Below are 16,206 nucleotides of genomic sequence, written 5' to 3' on the forward strand. Positions count from 1 at the left end.
AGCTACCGTTCATCTCAGCATGCATTCCACTGCACCTACACTAACTTGTAGGTTAGAGCTAGGTTTGCCCACACCACTACTCTTGTTGGCTTTGCAATCACTACTTGACCATGGCAAGCTCTGTGATCACACAGGTTGGAAAGAAGTGCTCTAAGAATATGGAACTATAGTGAACTCAACATGTTTGTAAATCATAAAACATACCTCTCACAATGCTTTAGCTTTAGGGGGATATACAAATACAGGCAATACAGATAAAACCATACATTATTATATGCATGAAGTGTGTTAAGAGAGAGATATCGCAGGGGTGACAAGTGCAGCCTTAGGTGTCCAGGTATTAGATGTGCCCACTACAATCCCCAGGCCTGCACAATTACTGTCAAAAACATGCACAGGTTTGTGCCAGCTTACCACCAAAGATTCTTAAGGGAACAAGCACAAATGCTGTCTTTGCTAATGCCTCCCAAGTGCCCTTTCCAGTCACCAAATGTCCCCGTTGACCACAGGACTAGTAAATGCTGCTGCACTAGGGCAGTATCATATAGTGGTTCCTGTCAATATCACAAATTGTGACATTGCATAGTTAGGTGGTGGAAAGCAATGAATTTTAAAATCAATTCATAGATTTGGGCCCCAGGTTTAAGACACGAACTGAATGCATCTTGAACAAGAAGAACATTTCTCAGCCTCCAATCCTACTGATCAGTACTGCATTCACAGCAGGACTGGGTCACAATGGTCCTGCACCAGTGAAATTCCACAACCTAAGAAGAGACCAGGTACAGTGAGCTGGTGCAACAATAATCTTTACCCTCTAGAATGTACTTGTGCCATACAGAGTCCTTGTTCTAATATTGAGCTTGGCCAAACAAAGAACATGGTAAGGCCCTAGACTAGGGTCTCTAGGTCCAGATATCTATGTAGCTTGTGTTCCTTTAGAAGTTACACAGGAGGGAAAGGTCCCAAGTGCAGCTTCTCGGAGGATTGCAATGGGAAAAGCTGTACTTATAGTGCAGTCCTATGCATGTTTCCAGAGAAGAAAATCTCATTCAGTTCAATGGGGTTCACATCCAGGTAAATACGCATAGGCATTGCAGCCTTACTGACACTCTGCCTTCTATGGCATCATCTACCATGGATAGTTCCATCACACATCATCCTATCTGAATTCAAGCCCTAACAATTACACAGAACCTGGTGCAAACCTGCACCATACCCCAGTAATACTATGCACCCAATCTCGTTTGATCTCGTAAGCTAAGCAAGGTCAGCCCTGGTTAGTACTTGGATGGGACCGCCTAGGAATCAGGCTTCCTGCATTGAGCAGGGGGTTAGACTCAATGGTCTTGTAGGCCCCTTCCGATTCTATGATTCTCGGACAGGTTATTTCTGTGTGTTATATGTGGCTGCTATATGTATATGGGTGGGGGATGGAGGTACAGAGATGGTACAGTATTTGGAATGACAGAATTAAAATGATTCCATTAGGGATTTCGGACAAATCTGCAAGGGATTCAAATTAGTTCGGATTTCTATGACCTGTGGATTCTGCAGCAGACTGGCTTTTCTCAAGTTGTGCTGGTGGACTGTTTTTTTTGGTTGTTTGTGTTTAGGGGGATTTGTGCAAATGTGCACTTGCACTAATGTACACAAATGCACGTTTGTGTGAATGTGCACAAGTGCACATTCACACAAACGCACATTAGCGAACAGGAACAAAATTCTTGTACATCCCTAAAAAAAAATCTGATTCCATCAATGAGAAGACGATGGAACAAAAGACACCTAACAATCCTCAAAAGACAGATGGAATAGATTTAAATCCATACATACCCAGCTTCTGTTAAGTAGTACAGCAGGCAATTTATTTACTTGCTTGCTTGCTTACTACATGTTAAAGCTGCCCAATATCCAAAGTTCCCTGGGATGTGTATAAACTCTAATTTTATTTTGGGCAGCATACAATGTCTGATAGAAGCTGGCCAGAATCTAGAGAACTATGCAACCAGTTCAACACCTCCATAGGTGCTTTTCTTGAAGACTAGCTTGTTGTGCCACATGGAAAACCACCTCTGAAACAGAATTAACAAAAGTTTGCAATGTGGCGTAGGGGAGAAAGTAAAGTTAAATAATTCATTGGGTGCATCTAAGTAGCTCACTGGCTCTTGTCCGGTGCCTTTATGTGCCATATGCTTGTGGAACAGGCGGAACTACAATTTCCAGCCATTATAATAATGTGGCACAAGTCCAATAAAATCTTGAAAATATTATGACTCAATAGAAAAAGTTTAATTTGCATTTTACAACTTACAAACATGACAATTTTAATCAAACAAATGAACCCAGTTGAAAAATAATTCCAAAAATATTTAATGCTTCGGATTATAAAATAAATAATGCTATTAAAAAGGAAAGTGTTCACGTTTTGCTTTTAAGAGAATGCAGCTGCCCTGCTAAGGGTTTCTACAGTCTTTCTGTATTACTTTCCACAGTCTATATATGTTTTTAAAAAACACAAGGCGGGCAGTCAACTGTCTTATTATTAATCTATGTAAGCCACTCTAGGAGCCTTTTTTGGCTGAAAAGCAGGGTAAACATGCTGTAAATAAATACACAAACAAACCATCAGGAACAGAAAAGGCAGAGTAGTGTAACAGTTGCCATAAATAAAACAGCTTAGGGCAAAATCAAAAAGAAAACAATTGTTTTATTTCTGTACATGGAGACTACAAATAGTATTTTTAACACTTCATTTCTTATCCAAATCATGAAATTATACATTTTTATACTAACACTAGTAAACATCATAAAATCACTCAGAGCTCTTCTGCACATTTAAAATATATTGCTGTTTACTGCTAATTAAATATGAAATTCAGGAACTTCTCCAGCAGTAAAATAATTTTCCATCTTGGGGACCACCGATGGAGTGGCCCCCGATTGTAAAGTATTCAGGTCTCTTTAAACTGATGATAAAGGATGCACTTGATTCTACCTGTTAATGATTTAGGTTCCAATTATATTATAAAAAAATAATTTAGTGAGAATTGCACGTGAAAACAAATGCTGACCCAGTGCTGTGACCCTTCTGAACCACCTCTTTTCACATGAAATTAATGTTTCCCTTGGCAATCAAACATTGTCAAGTAACACACTCCCATTCCCCATGTCCAAGCAGACTTGCTAAACCAATGGATTCACAGTTGCTTATTCATGACAAGTAACAAAGGACAGCCCAGTTTTTACACAAAGCAAGTTATTTCAGGTGAGGAAAGCTAAAGAGGGTATGTGAACACCTGCAGGCTTTCATATATATAAAAGGTAAAGCCTAATGCTTCAGTTCAAATTTATTTTAATAGCTGTTACAAGTATTTCTTTTCCAAAGTCACAACTATTGTATGTATTCTATTTGCCAAAGTGTGATGCATAAAAAAAAAGACTACAGGCACAGAGGAGAAAACGGAACAGAGCAAAGAAAAAAACAGTGCTAGTTACATTGTAACACGTTTGATTGATCATGACACAGGTTAAGGTAGTAACTGAAGAATAGGCATGTCCACTCAGATTTACTGAAGGTGTTTGTTTTTAAACAGAACACAAGTGAAATAAATTTCTCTCTCAATGCCTACCATTTACTATCATGGTAATAAAAATGCATTTTCCCCAGTTGCAATAAACGGCAGTTGCAGAAAGATTTGTAAACAATTTCTGCCTCTTCAAAAGACATGGAACTACTTTTACTAATCATATTTTAGTTCCAGGACACTTGCAAATTGTTTGCTACCCTCTCCAAGGACATCACCCTATTTCTTCCCCATGGGCTGTTTTGTACATTGCTTTATTGCCAGCTTGTGGAATTATTTATATTTGAACAGCAAGAAGCCAATGCTTCATCTTTGGTTATTTTCACTAAGATGTTACTGTGCCCAAATACACTCTTTCTCAGAAAGCCTACCAAATTGCACACAGCATTCCTTATTTGAATCAGAACAAGGTAGCGTCACTGCAGTTAAATGCTAATGAATGACAGCAAGCTAACATCTTGCTTTAAAACTGAAACCTACTTGAGAGTATTTGATCGCAAATAGGAATTGCAGAAACCTGCATGGAATTCCCTTAATCTGCTTGGTATGGGTACTGCTTATGGAGTAGGCACTGATTAGTTCCTCAACAGAGCATTCAATTAAAACTTCAGTTCAACTCAGCTTAGCTCAAATCCAGCAGCACATTCAATGGCATAAAGAAGCTTACTCCTCATAAGGTTTTCATCGTAAAACTCTGGAAGCTTTAATAAATTCATGCAGGTACTGGCAGTGGGTAGTCGCTCTAAATCAGAGCCTCCATTGTGTATGCAAAAAGCAGGATACAATTCCTGAGGGGAGGGGGAAAAGGAAAGATGAAACAGCAATTACAGCAAACTTCCCAAAAAGGAGAAGAAATAATCTCATCAGCATTTCTAAGCACCGTTTTCTTTACGGCTCTAAAGAAACTCCTAAATCCCAAATAAAATTATATGAGAAGGACAAAATATTAGTTTCTGGAGATGCAGTAACCCCTAATTGTGGAATTAATGTGAAATCTTGAAAAATGGATGACTAAAAAGTGTTTTTTCCCTATCAGGTAACTTTTATATGTCAGTTCTTCAACAATGTGATGGCTCACTAGCATGCTGCCCAATTGAGATTTTGGAAAGTATCCAAAGAACTGTGAAAATAGTTCTATGAGTGTGTTTTAGACTGTTTCCTCCCCCCTTAATTTTCCTTAACAACAGTGCAAACTGGGTGATGCAGCATGGGGGTCAACTATTAAATGCAGAATACTTAACTGGACTAGCATAAACCTCTGTAAGCTTACACAGCAATGGGGCCCCCAGCCCCTTAATTAATTAATTAATTTCTATATCACCCAATAGTTGAAGCTCTCTGGGCGGTTCACAAAAATTAAAACCAAAAAGCATAGGATGAAACAATATTAAAAAGCATTAAAACCACAATATAACAATACAACCAGAATAAAACCTAGCAGCAATGCAGAGATTTAAAATACAGATTTAAAACACCAAAGCTAAAAGACTAGGATTAAATTAAAAGAAACACCTTGATTTCAGGTATTACCGTGTGCTATGCAAACAAAACTTCTACTTGCTTGAATATTTCCATCAATTGTTGCTCAGCAAGAACATATTCCCTATAAATTAAAGTCAACTATAACTCTTTAATACATAGTACTTTGATTGAACAGACTGGATCCAATCCAGATTTAGGCATGTGAAACTGGGCTGATGAAACCAGATCTCCCTGCCCCCTTCTCTCCACAGCTGCCCTTCCAGCCCCCTGAAAACACAGAGAGACCCTGCTGAATGGGGTGAGCTGTGCGTGGGAGGAAGGGAGGTATCCCCTGAAATTGGGCAGAGGCACCTTCCATAAACGAAGCCCTTCCATCAATGGAAGGCAGGTCCTGGATCACACACACACTTAAGGTATTCAAGGCATATTACAGTGCAATTTAAAAAACATAAGAGAACTACAATAAACGAGTTTATCCACACACACATTTAAAGAATCTTAAGACCATTTTTCAAACCATTTTTCTCTTACAGGAGTACAACACTTACTTACAGAAAATTTGGGATGTCATTCTGAACAAAAGCTTAAGGACTGTTGTGGTAGTTCCAGATGTTGGGGGAGTACTTATGTGTTTATTTATTTGTATGCAGCCTTTCTACCAAAAATGACACTCAAGGTGGCTTACAGAACCAATTAAAATTGATTAAAACAATACATTAAAATGCAATAAAAACATAACAATTACAGAATATTCAGAGCTCTCACAGAGTGACAAAGGCTACCCTAAATCTTCCCAACTGTTAATATTTGTGCCCTTTATAAATGTAAACAAAAACTTATTTTCATACCGTACCCAGTATCCTGGCACTCCCAGGATACTGGAGTTAATGTAAATACATTATTTTTACAGAATACTGTAAACTTAAACCACACACAAGTTCCTTGGGGATACATGTTGGTCAAAGCCCATATGTTGCTCATTCCTGCTTTACAGAGACCACTTAAGGCAGCCTTCCCCAACCTGGTGCCCTCTGGAAATGCTGGGCTACAACTCCTAGCCATCCACTAGCCATTCCAGGTTGGGGAAGGCTGACTTACGGACTCTGCCTCTGATAGAATAAAAACATTGTGAAGTTGTAAAGGAGTTTCTCTAAGATTTTAAGTATAGTTTTTCTCATCTCTTAGAAAATATCTCTCCCTGAAACAGCGGCGTAAAATACATTTACATGTCATGTCCAAAGCTCTACTTTCCTTGGCAAGAGTATATCGATTTCATCAAATGCTTTGGTGAGTGAAAATAGATCATCTGGTTTTAGAAACTTCAAAAAGAAAAAGAGAAGAAAAGGAAAAAGAAAGAGAAAAAAAAAACCCTAACACCGCAAGCCAGTAGGTTAATGAGATTTTAAGTTAAATTATTGTTTAAATGGAGGCTTTAAAATGTATGTCATAGCTAAAATGCTGTATTTTTAGTGTTCCTTTCAAAATGCTAATTGAATTTTCCTACTTTAAGCCTTAAAAGTGTTAAAAATGAAGTTCTATATTGAAATGTCAAGCCAAGGGCACCATTTGTTGCATAATTAAATACTGTGCAACGGGAATTTGCAATTGCAGGGAAGCGAGAAGCATCATCAATTTATTGTGTGACCTGATTAGAACTTAACAGTTTCCAACTGCACTTTAATGATTTTTTTTGTCTGTAACCATCTCATTTATTAAACTTATTAAACTTTAATTAGCTTTAGCATATGTTATTGGGAGCTCAAGCTGCTGGCAGACTCTCTTTTTTTTAAAAAAATGGTGCAAGTCCTGACTGCGCTATTTATAAGTAAAGTACTCGAAGACACATCGCGTTTTTCGAAATGAGTCTGAACTAACTTTAGCAAAAGGTGAAGGTTCCACGATGTAGTATGGACAAGATTTCAAAGCCAGCCTATTAGAAAGTTATGTTCTTAACAGTAACATTTAATTATCTTCTATTTTAATACAGCTACGTACAATTAATTACTGAAGGCAGTTTGCTCTAATTGGTGCCCTCAATATGTTTTTTTCAGTAAATGAATTCACTTATTTCATGGCAAATGCTAATTACTACTTACAGTACATGGTGCTCTTCATCTTCAAAGTACTGCAGCAGCATTTATTATAGACACAGAATTATACTACTTTTCTGAAGATTCCTATACTGCTTGGGTACAGCATGGTAACACTACCTCACTTTGTGGGCAAACAATGGGTTGGATCTAGGAAGTGCTGTGCTCACAGAAAGTGCCACTGCCCAGTTTTCAGGCATTCCCCTGTGCAGAGCTCACCCCATTCAGCAGGGGCCCCTGACCCTCTGTGTAGCATTTTAAGGGGGCTGGAGCAGCTGCTGTGGGGAGGACGAGCTGCTTCCACCAGCTCAGGTGCACGTGACTGAATCTGGATCCAACTGAATAACTGCTCTTGGTATTCGACAGAAGAGTGTTATTCATCAACCAAAGTACTCATCAGACATCAGTAATAGCTACCAGGAATCTCTCATCATACATAGAACCGCCCAGAGAGCTTCAGCTATTGGGCAGTATAGAAATGAAATAAATAAAGAATGGAGGAAACAGTTCTTCTCTGCTCCACTTCCCCATGCCAAATAAGGCATGTGTAGCATTGTGTAGCTTTTACCAGGTAGGTACAAGTCCCTGTAAGGGAGTAACCAATCTCTCTTCCATAGATCCCATTCATTTCAATGGAGCCTGGTGTTACTGAAACTGCTACCCACATCATCAGTCACATAGAAACACCTATACATGGTGTCCCTCTCCAGATGTCTCTTGTCTGTGCATTTTCCGCTACAGCCCTTAGCTCTCTTTGACTGGCTATCATGTTTTATCATATGCTCATGGCTTATTTCCACCCCATCCTCATTTGGGCAATTGAAAACAGTTTTACTTTCACCCTCTAGGGCTGATTCAGTCCAAACAGGATGCTTCCCAGCTCCTGTCACCTTTCCCCTAAGATTCCGTTAAAAGCAGCTCTGCCACCTTTTTTATGTTAAGCACCAGCAGTCTGGTTCCATTCCTTGCACTGGGCCTAGAATGCTCAGTTTCTTTACAGAATGAGCTTCTTAAGCACAAAGACAACTAACAGCACAATCTTATACCCGGCTACTTCAAAAGTATTGTGTTCAATAGAGCTTACTACCAGGTGTATAGGATTGCAGTCTTTTATTTAACACACACACATAATTTCTAACACTTCATCTTGCAAATGGTGTGTACCCCCTTAGGGTATAATTTCCTTAATTCTTAAAGCATTCTTAGATTGCTAAATCATGATTGTGGCTGTAATAGGAAAGCAGATACCTTAAACCCCAAGAGCGGAGGTCGTGAGCAGCTTGTGACAAACTTGAGTAATTTACGTTTTTCATCATCAGTGAAACTTTCTACAACTCTCCAAAAGATTTTGATTACTGGATGATCTGCAGAATAGCCACCTGCAATTTTTCAAAAGTAAATCAAATTGCATTAAAATTGAGTAGCACTGCTATTGTACATCATCAGAAGGTAACAATAGTGTATTCTGATCATACTGATACATTTCAACAATTTAAATGCGTCACACAGATGCTCATTAAAGGTTGTTGCCATGCAGCATGTTACCTTACTATTCTCTGTGGCTTTTGTTCATAGTTCTTACAGTACTCAGTCCAGGAAGCCAGATGTGCAGTATGTAGTCTATACGTGCCAGCAAAGCAACCAGCATGTGCTGAGCCATCTGCCACATCTGAACTGTGCGGACTGAGAACAATAGAATGGCATATCCCATGCCATATAATTAGAACTTGTGGTCAGCTTTTTCACGGATGCACTGAATTAGCAACACTGAGATTCTACACATTTTGGAAACAGCCCAGGGTTCTGAAAAACAGCCAAATCAAAGGGAATTGATCTGCACATGAGTGAGGGAAGGGACCTCAGGTAGTTAATCTCCAAGCCTATGTAGATCTGACTCAGACCAATATTAGCAAGGGAGATAATCCTGGAACCTCAAGTTTATGGGTCTGAGCTCCATGAAAAAAAGGTTCAATACAAAATAATAATATACAATAATTAGGACTTTCAATCAACTAAATTAAACAAAAATTTAAACAGCAAAGAACTCCAAAAGGATTGCTCTAAACTAGGGATGTATGGATTTTTGTGCATAGTTAGCAGCAAAAGTTTATAGATTTTTTAATTTATTTAATAAAGGGAAACCTCTCTCCTATACAGATGTTTTGAAAACAACTGAACTAACTGTACTTTTTACCAGTATCTGAAACTGCATCACTTTCTTATCCTGAATCACATTAAGAAGGCAGCCAAGTGCCCATTTACTTCCTTTGAATCTTTTATAGAAGCTGCTGTTACTTCACATAAAGGTTCAATATCATCTATTTATAAAATCCTCCAAATGCCATTATTGGATGACAAGCCATCCCATGTGCGGGCATGGGAGACTGACTTAGGTGAGTCTTTGGAAGAAGATGATTGGCAGTGTATCTGGACTTCTTTTGCATCTTTTTCAGTCAACACTAATATAAAGGAAGAACAATACAAAGTTCTGAGTAGGTCGTACATTACTCCTGCAAGGCTTCACCTAATACATCCAAATTATAGTCAATATTATTGGAAGGGGTGTGGTCACACTGGTTCATACTTTCATCTTTGGTGGGAATATTCTACAGTGTCGGAATTTTGGAACATAGTTGCTGATTACTGTCAAGAATTTCCTTGTGTTAGACCACTGGTAACTCCTAAAGAAATGCTGCTTCATCTTTTTAAATCTAATGATCCTGGATTCCTGCATAAATACCTTCTTAAGCAATTATATACAACTGCATAGTTATGTATAGCATGTAAATGGAAGTCTTCAAAGCAACCAACTAAAGAGAAGTGGATTAATAAAATTTGGGAGACTATGAATATGTATAAACTTATTCAGCAAGTGCAGTGGGCAAGGAATCCTAACTTGAAGAACACTATTATGGCACCATGGGTTCCATTCATTTCATACGTTGAAGCACTTCAAACTTTTGATAAAGTTCCAACCAAGTACAGTTGCCTATATTTCTTCTGATTAATATATTCATACATACAAAATGACATACACTTGCACACGGTCTTTTTATATGTTGTATAACTTGTAGTTTTACTTTCATTTGGTACTGGGCTCCTACTTAGGCTATTTTATTATAGATGTTCCATATGCATATCAGTTAAAGATTAAGTTTTATAATTAGTGTATTCGTTTGTTTCTTTAGTGATTTTGATTTATTATTATGTATGTTCTTTTTTTGTTGCCTTTATTTTGTTAACCTTATTTTGAAATAAAATTTCATGATGAAAAAAATTCTGTTACATTTGCATTTCAAGGATTGTCAGGTGCCTTTTGTTCTGTTGTCTGCTCATTGACAGAATCAGATCTTTCCCAATTTCCTGCATTTGCGCAAATTCTCATTTGCTCAAATTCACAAGTGTGAAAATGCAAATATCCCCCCCCCCAAATGTACACATCTCCTCCAAATTCACATTTTCATGCTTTAGTCTAGGGCGAAATGTGCATTTTCGGCTGGTGTTTTTTTATTTTATGTATTTTCCTAAAGCTAAATTAGCATAAAATTCTGGAAAGTAAAAAAAACTGGTCCACAAGTCCATGGAATCTGTGCAATTTGGGAAAAACCACTCCACTGCAGAATCCACGGGTTAGATTCACAGAAATCTAAGGTCATTTGACTCCTTTGTGGATTTCTCCAACATTCCTACTCAAAAATGGGGGAATGGGGATTAAAATAGCAGATGTGGTTCAATGTAAGCAAGTGTAAAATGATGCCCATTGGGGCAAAAAATCCTAAATTCACATATACGCTAACACAGGAGTAGGCAACCTTTTGGGGCCTGTGGGCACATTTGGAATTTGAGAAACTGTCCTGGACACCACCACAAATGAGTGTACTGCAGCCACCTGCCTTCTACATTTCCTAAGAATGTCTCTGAGCCCCATGTGTAGCCCAGAAGCATTCATGAGAAAAAGAGACAGGCGCAGCAAGATCCCCTCCGCTTTGCTTTGAAGCAATCCCAGCTGCCAGTAATATTTTTTTAAAAGTAGGAAGGGTTAGGGCACCTCGGTGGCTGCCAAGAAACATTTCCAACTGGGGCCAACAGGCACCATGTTGCTTACCTCTGCACTCATGGGATCTGAACTGGCTGTAACTGACCTAGAAAGAGATCTTGGGGTGGGGTGGACAGCTTGATGAAAACTTTGACACAGTGGGCAAATGCTGTGAAAAAGTTAATTCCATGTTACGGATCAATAGGAAAGGAATCTGAAATAAAATTGCCAATATCATAATACTTTTATACAAATCTATGGTGCGACCACACCTGGAATACTATGTACAGTTCTTGTCACTGCACCTCAAAAAGGAATACTAAAAAGCTGGAAAAGGTGCAGAAAAAGGCAACCGAAATGATCAAGGGGCTGGAAGAACTCCCCAATCAGGAAAGGTTATACTTGGGGCTTTTTAGTTTAGAAAAAGGGTGAGGAAAGGGTAGGGATGTTGGAGAAATCAGCAACGGATTCAAATGAGTTCGGATTTCTATGAATCCAACCTGTGGATTCTGCAGCGGACAAACTTTTTCCGAGTCATGTGGACTTGCAGACTAGTTTTTAACTTTTGGGGAGGAGGGGGGGATTTGCACAAGTGTGCGTTTGTGCTAATGTGCATTAGGGCCAATGTGCATTTGCAAACAGTAACGAAATTCTCATACATCCCTTAAAAAATATATCCAATGCCATCAATGAGTGGACAACAGAATGAAGGATACCTGACAATCCACAAAACACAGATGGAATAGATTTAACAAAATCCGTACATCCTTAGTAAGAGAAGGATAAAGGTAAAGGTGTCCCCAACCAGTCGTGTCCGACTCTAGGGTGCGGTGCTCATCCCCATTCCTAAGCCGAAGAGCCAGCGCTGTCCGAAGACGCTTCCGTGGTCATGTGGCCGGCATGACTGAACACCGAGGTGCACGGAACGCTGTTACCTTTCCCGCCGAGGCAGTACCTATTTATCTACTTGCAATTTCTTGCTTTCGAACTGCTAGGTTGGCAGGAGCTGGGACTGAAGACGGGAGCTCACTCCGTCACGCAGCACCAGGGTCTCGAACTGCTGACCTGCCGACCTTCCAGTCTGCAGTTCAGCGTCTTAACCACTAAGCCACCGCGGCCCTTCAAGAGAAGGATAGAGCTATATAAAATTATACACGGTGTGGAGAAATTGGGTAGGGAAACATTTTTCTCCCTTTTTCATAATACTAAAGTCCAGGGTCATCCAATGAAGCTGAATAGTGAAATATTTAGGACAGATAAAAGGAGGCACTTCTTCACACGACACAGTTAATCTATGGAATTCACTAGCACAAGATGTAGTAATGGCCACCAACTTGGATGGCTTTAAAAAGGGATTAGCCAAATTCATGGAGGATAAGGCTAGCAATAGCTACTAGTCATGATAATGATGATCTTTATTTCTATACTGCCAATAGCCAGAGTTCTCTGGGCAGTTCATAAAAATGATGGCTATATATTACCTCCAGTACCAAAGGCCGTATACCAGTAGCTGGGAATACAAGGAAGAGGGTGCTACTGCATTACTGTGCAGCGTGGGTGTCCCACAGGCATCTGATTGGCCACTGTCGGAAGAGAATGCTGGACTAAATAGGTTTTGGTCTGATCCAGCATGGCTCTTCTGATGTTCTTAAGAGTTTCAAGATGATAGGTCAGCTGCCTTTATAACCTTTTAATTATATACAAAGTTAAGGGGTTGGGTCCAGAGAAGCTCAAGTGGAACTCTGCTCATGCAACAGTTTCCTGCTTTCTCTTTTCCACTGCAGTCTCATGTGCCCTACCACCTAGGACCCTCTGGAACCGTGTGGGATGGGGCACAGTGAGTGGCAGTGAAAGCAATAGAGGTGTGGCCTCTCAACCGAAAACTTCAAATGGTTTTTAGAATACTAAAGCTAAGATAATTTACACCTTAAGGAACAGAAGCTTCCAATCATGGTGAATGGGGAAGGACATTTTTTTTAAATATAGCATTAAAAACACAATCAAGCAACCCCCTTACTTGAAGACCTACTAATTAACATGAAAATATCAAGGCACAATGCACCAGTACATTTTATCTTCAATATTATGGCAATTGATCTCCCATTAAAACTCACTAAATTGTAACTGGGCCAGTTGTTTGAAAAAAGCAAACCTGAATATTTTTCTTAGAATTTGTGAACTGGGACATGATCCAGTTAAAAACTAAGCAGGTTTAAATCTCCTTATTTTCTATGGGAAAAAGTTAACTATTTTGTTCATTCTTCTACTGAAATCAACAAGAATTAATTGTGGTGGATTTTCCCTGGGTCATGCCCTTGATTTTGGGTTGTAAGAGCTCGTTTAATTACAGTATACTTGCCTGAATAGTTTGTGAAAGTTTTAAGGTCATCTAGATTAATAGGAACCTGTGCACCAGAAATCAAAACCTAGAATGGATGGGAAAGAAAGATATAGTTTTAGTTTCTGGCAGGACTTTCAAAACTTCGTAAAAAAACCCTGTATTACTAAAATAATTATTTTCTCCATAGAGTTATGCAATAATACCTGAATTTCTTGCTGATCAAACATTCTAAGCCATTCAAGATTAACAACGTTGGCAAGACCCTGTCTAAATGCAAGGCAATGTTGTCTTATCTGTTTGTTTAACCTGTAGTCTGCCACAAGATGGATGTATGCAATTCGGTTAGCACTAGTGACAGGAATATCTTTTCCACCAGGCTTCAGTTCAACCACCTATAAAACACAAAAATTTCTATGAAATAAATGTCACACTCTCTAGGCAACGACTTGTTCTTTTCACCCCAAATCTTAATACCATCTTTCATTACATTTTGAGGCATAGCAATCCATACATCCCAAACTTAATCAATAATGAATGTAAATTTGTATGGAATACTATTAATACAGATGGGAATTTTGAGAGTAACAAACAAAAATCAGTCCTTGCTTAGAAGTGCATACAACTTAAATTTTGGTAGTGAGGGAAACCAATGTGGCCTATTTTGTCACAACTTCTGCCACTAGGTGGCATAAGGTAACTATAGAGTCTATTTAAGACTGTGCAGGAGAACGGGCATATACTTATCTTCAAAGCTTTCATTTTCATTTTGAACACACTGAAGCCAAAAATAACTTCATCCAAAAAAGAACATTGGAGGCTTTACCAGCAAAATGCAATTAAAGTATACATGCAACATTGTTAAGAATACACTTAAAATTTTGACCACGTATATTTTAATATATAATTATGGATGAACAAAAGCCAGCAGTTCCAGTCAGGAAAGCTTTGATGGAGCAAGGAATCAAATGGTTCTACTCTAGAAAACTCCAGAGAAGATTCATGGATCTGTTATGGATTTCCCAAACATTTTAGATAACTGCAGAGGTCACATTCCAGTGGATTCTGCATCTATTTCAGGATATCACCAGGTCATGCTAGGCTGTGCTTTGTATGCTTCAAAGTTTCTGGAATAGTAAGGGCTCAGCAAAACCACCACCATGGGAATCTCAAAGCCATGTCAGATCTTGCCTCAAATGGGCCAAGGGCTTTGGTGCAGCAACTTCTTTGCAGCAACACCGTCCTTTTGCATGCAAGCACACGAAGGGGGGGCTCAAGTATCCTGAAGAAGTACCCTGAACACTCTCATTCCTGTTCCCTCCAGTCATATATTATTTCTGGAACAAAACCAGAATCTGCTGCGACTGGCACACATAGGTAGACTTAAAACTACTCACAACCTTCTGACCCCCTATCAAACAAATATGAGAACACACCCTGGCCTAGAAGTCTCCAGGGTTGGATTTCTTTTGTATAAGACTGCCAAGAAAAATATAACCACGTTCATAGTAATGCACATTTATTTGGAGCTACTGTTCTACTAAATAAGCTCTCCATAGCACGTTGGTGAGTTCCAATCAACACAATCCAAACACACTCAACTTTTTTATGAAGCCAAGTTTGTCAATACATTTTACAACTTGTTTTCCTTAAAAAGGGTAAGACTTTTAAAGTAATAGAAGGGCTGTAACGCAGTGGTAGAACACATGCTTTGAATGTAAAAAGTCCCAGATTGAATCCGAAGCATTTCCAGGTAAATATGGGAAAGCCACTTTTTTGAAACCCTAAAATGCCATTGCTGCTCATCATAGAAATAGTGGGATGGTTCACATGACGTGACAGCCCACTGTGGGTTATTTAACCCATGTTGAGGCTGTGGTATGCATGTGGCTGCCATTCGGCATATCCACCCCCCACTCAAGGATTGTCGTGTCATGTGAACCTGGTGAGCATGGGTTAAGCAAGGGCTAAACAACCCTCACATAACCCTAGAACAGACCAAGGATTATGCGAGGGTTGTTAAACCTTGGGTTTGCATGACAAGACAACCACTGAGTGGGAGGCTGGATATGCAAAGTGGTGCCTGCAGCTGTTGCAGCTCGTTGTGCGTTCAATAACCCATGAGGAGCTGTGCCATGTTGTGTGAACCATATCAGAACTTAGTCTTAGCTAACTGGGCCAGTGGTCTGATTCAGTATAAGACAGCTTTCTATATCTAATGTCTGAGAACTATCATGAACACTGCAATTCATGATGGTAGATTTATAGTGTATTTATTAGGAATTTTTTAGGAATTTGTTTATTAAGCAATTATTTATTACGCAATAAAGCTGGTTCTTAAATGAAAACCCAATTATGAGCACTCAGTATGCAGTGTAATTAAAGTATTCAGTTATTTCAAGACAAAGGCCTGATTCCGACAAACTGTGGTTCATTGTTGGAGTGTAGTATGGAACCTTTACAACTGACAAAAATGCATTGAATGCAGTCTTTTTGTACAGGCAGTTACAATAAGCATTCTTACAAGCAGCAGTACCATGTCTAAACCCTAAACAAGTTTAGGCCGGTGTGAACAGGGCTTCATTGCTGTTCTTGTTAGCTTTGTTTTCAATAGCCTTCCGTTACCTCTGATTTCTCTACCAAACATCTGATAGACTTTCTGGGGATAGATGG

General features: G+C 39.1%; 1 protein-coding gene across 3 annotated transcripts in view; it reads right to left on the reverse strand.

The window, feature by feature from the left end:
- Positions 1-2,338: 2,338 nt before the first annotated feature.
- UBE3C (ubiquitin protein ligase E3C) overlaps positions 2,339-16,206 on the reverse strand; it is a 79,544-nt gene continuing 65,676 nt past the window's right edge. For all 3 annotated transcript variants that reach the window (XM_084859288.1, XM_084859291.1, XM_084859290.1), the window contains exons 20-23: positions 13,740-13,928; positions 13,555-13,621; positions 8,408-8,538; positions 2,339-4,375 (exon numbers count right to left, since the gene is read on the reverse strand). In XM_084859288.1, coding sequence (XP_084715414.1) covers positions 4,205-4,375; positions 8,408-8,538; positions 13,555-13,621; positions 13,740-13,928 — 558 coding nt within the window. In that variant the 3' untranslated portion in view covers positions 2,339-4,204. The remainder of the gene's footprint in view (positions 4,376-8,407; positions 8,539-13,554; positions 13,622-13,739; positions 13,929-16,206) is intronic.

Source organism: Heloderma suspectum, chromosome 5 (assembly GCF_057233095.1).
Source record: "Heloderma suspectum isolate Gila_16-S chromosome 5, 16-S_ref, whole genome shotgun sequence".
NCBI classification, from domain to species: Eukaryota; Metazoa; Chordata; class Lepidosauria; order Squamata; family Helodermatidae; genus Heloderma; species Heloderma suspectum.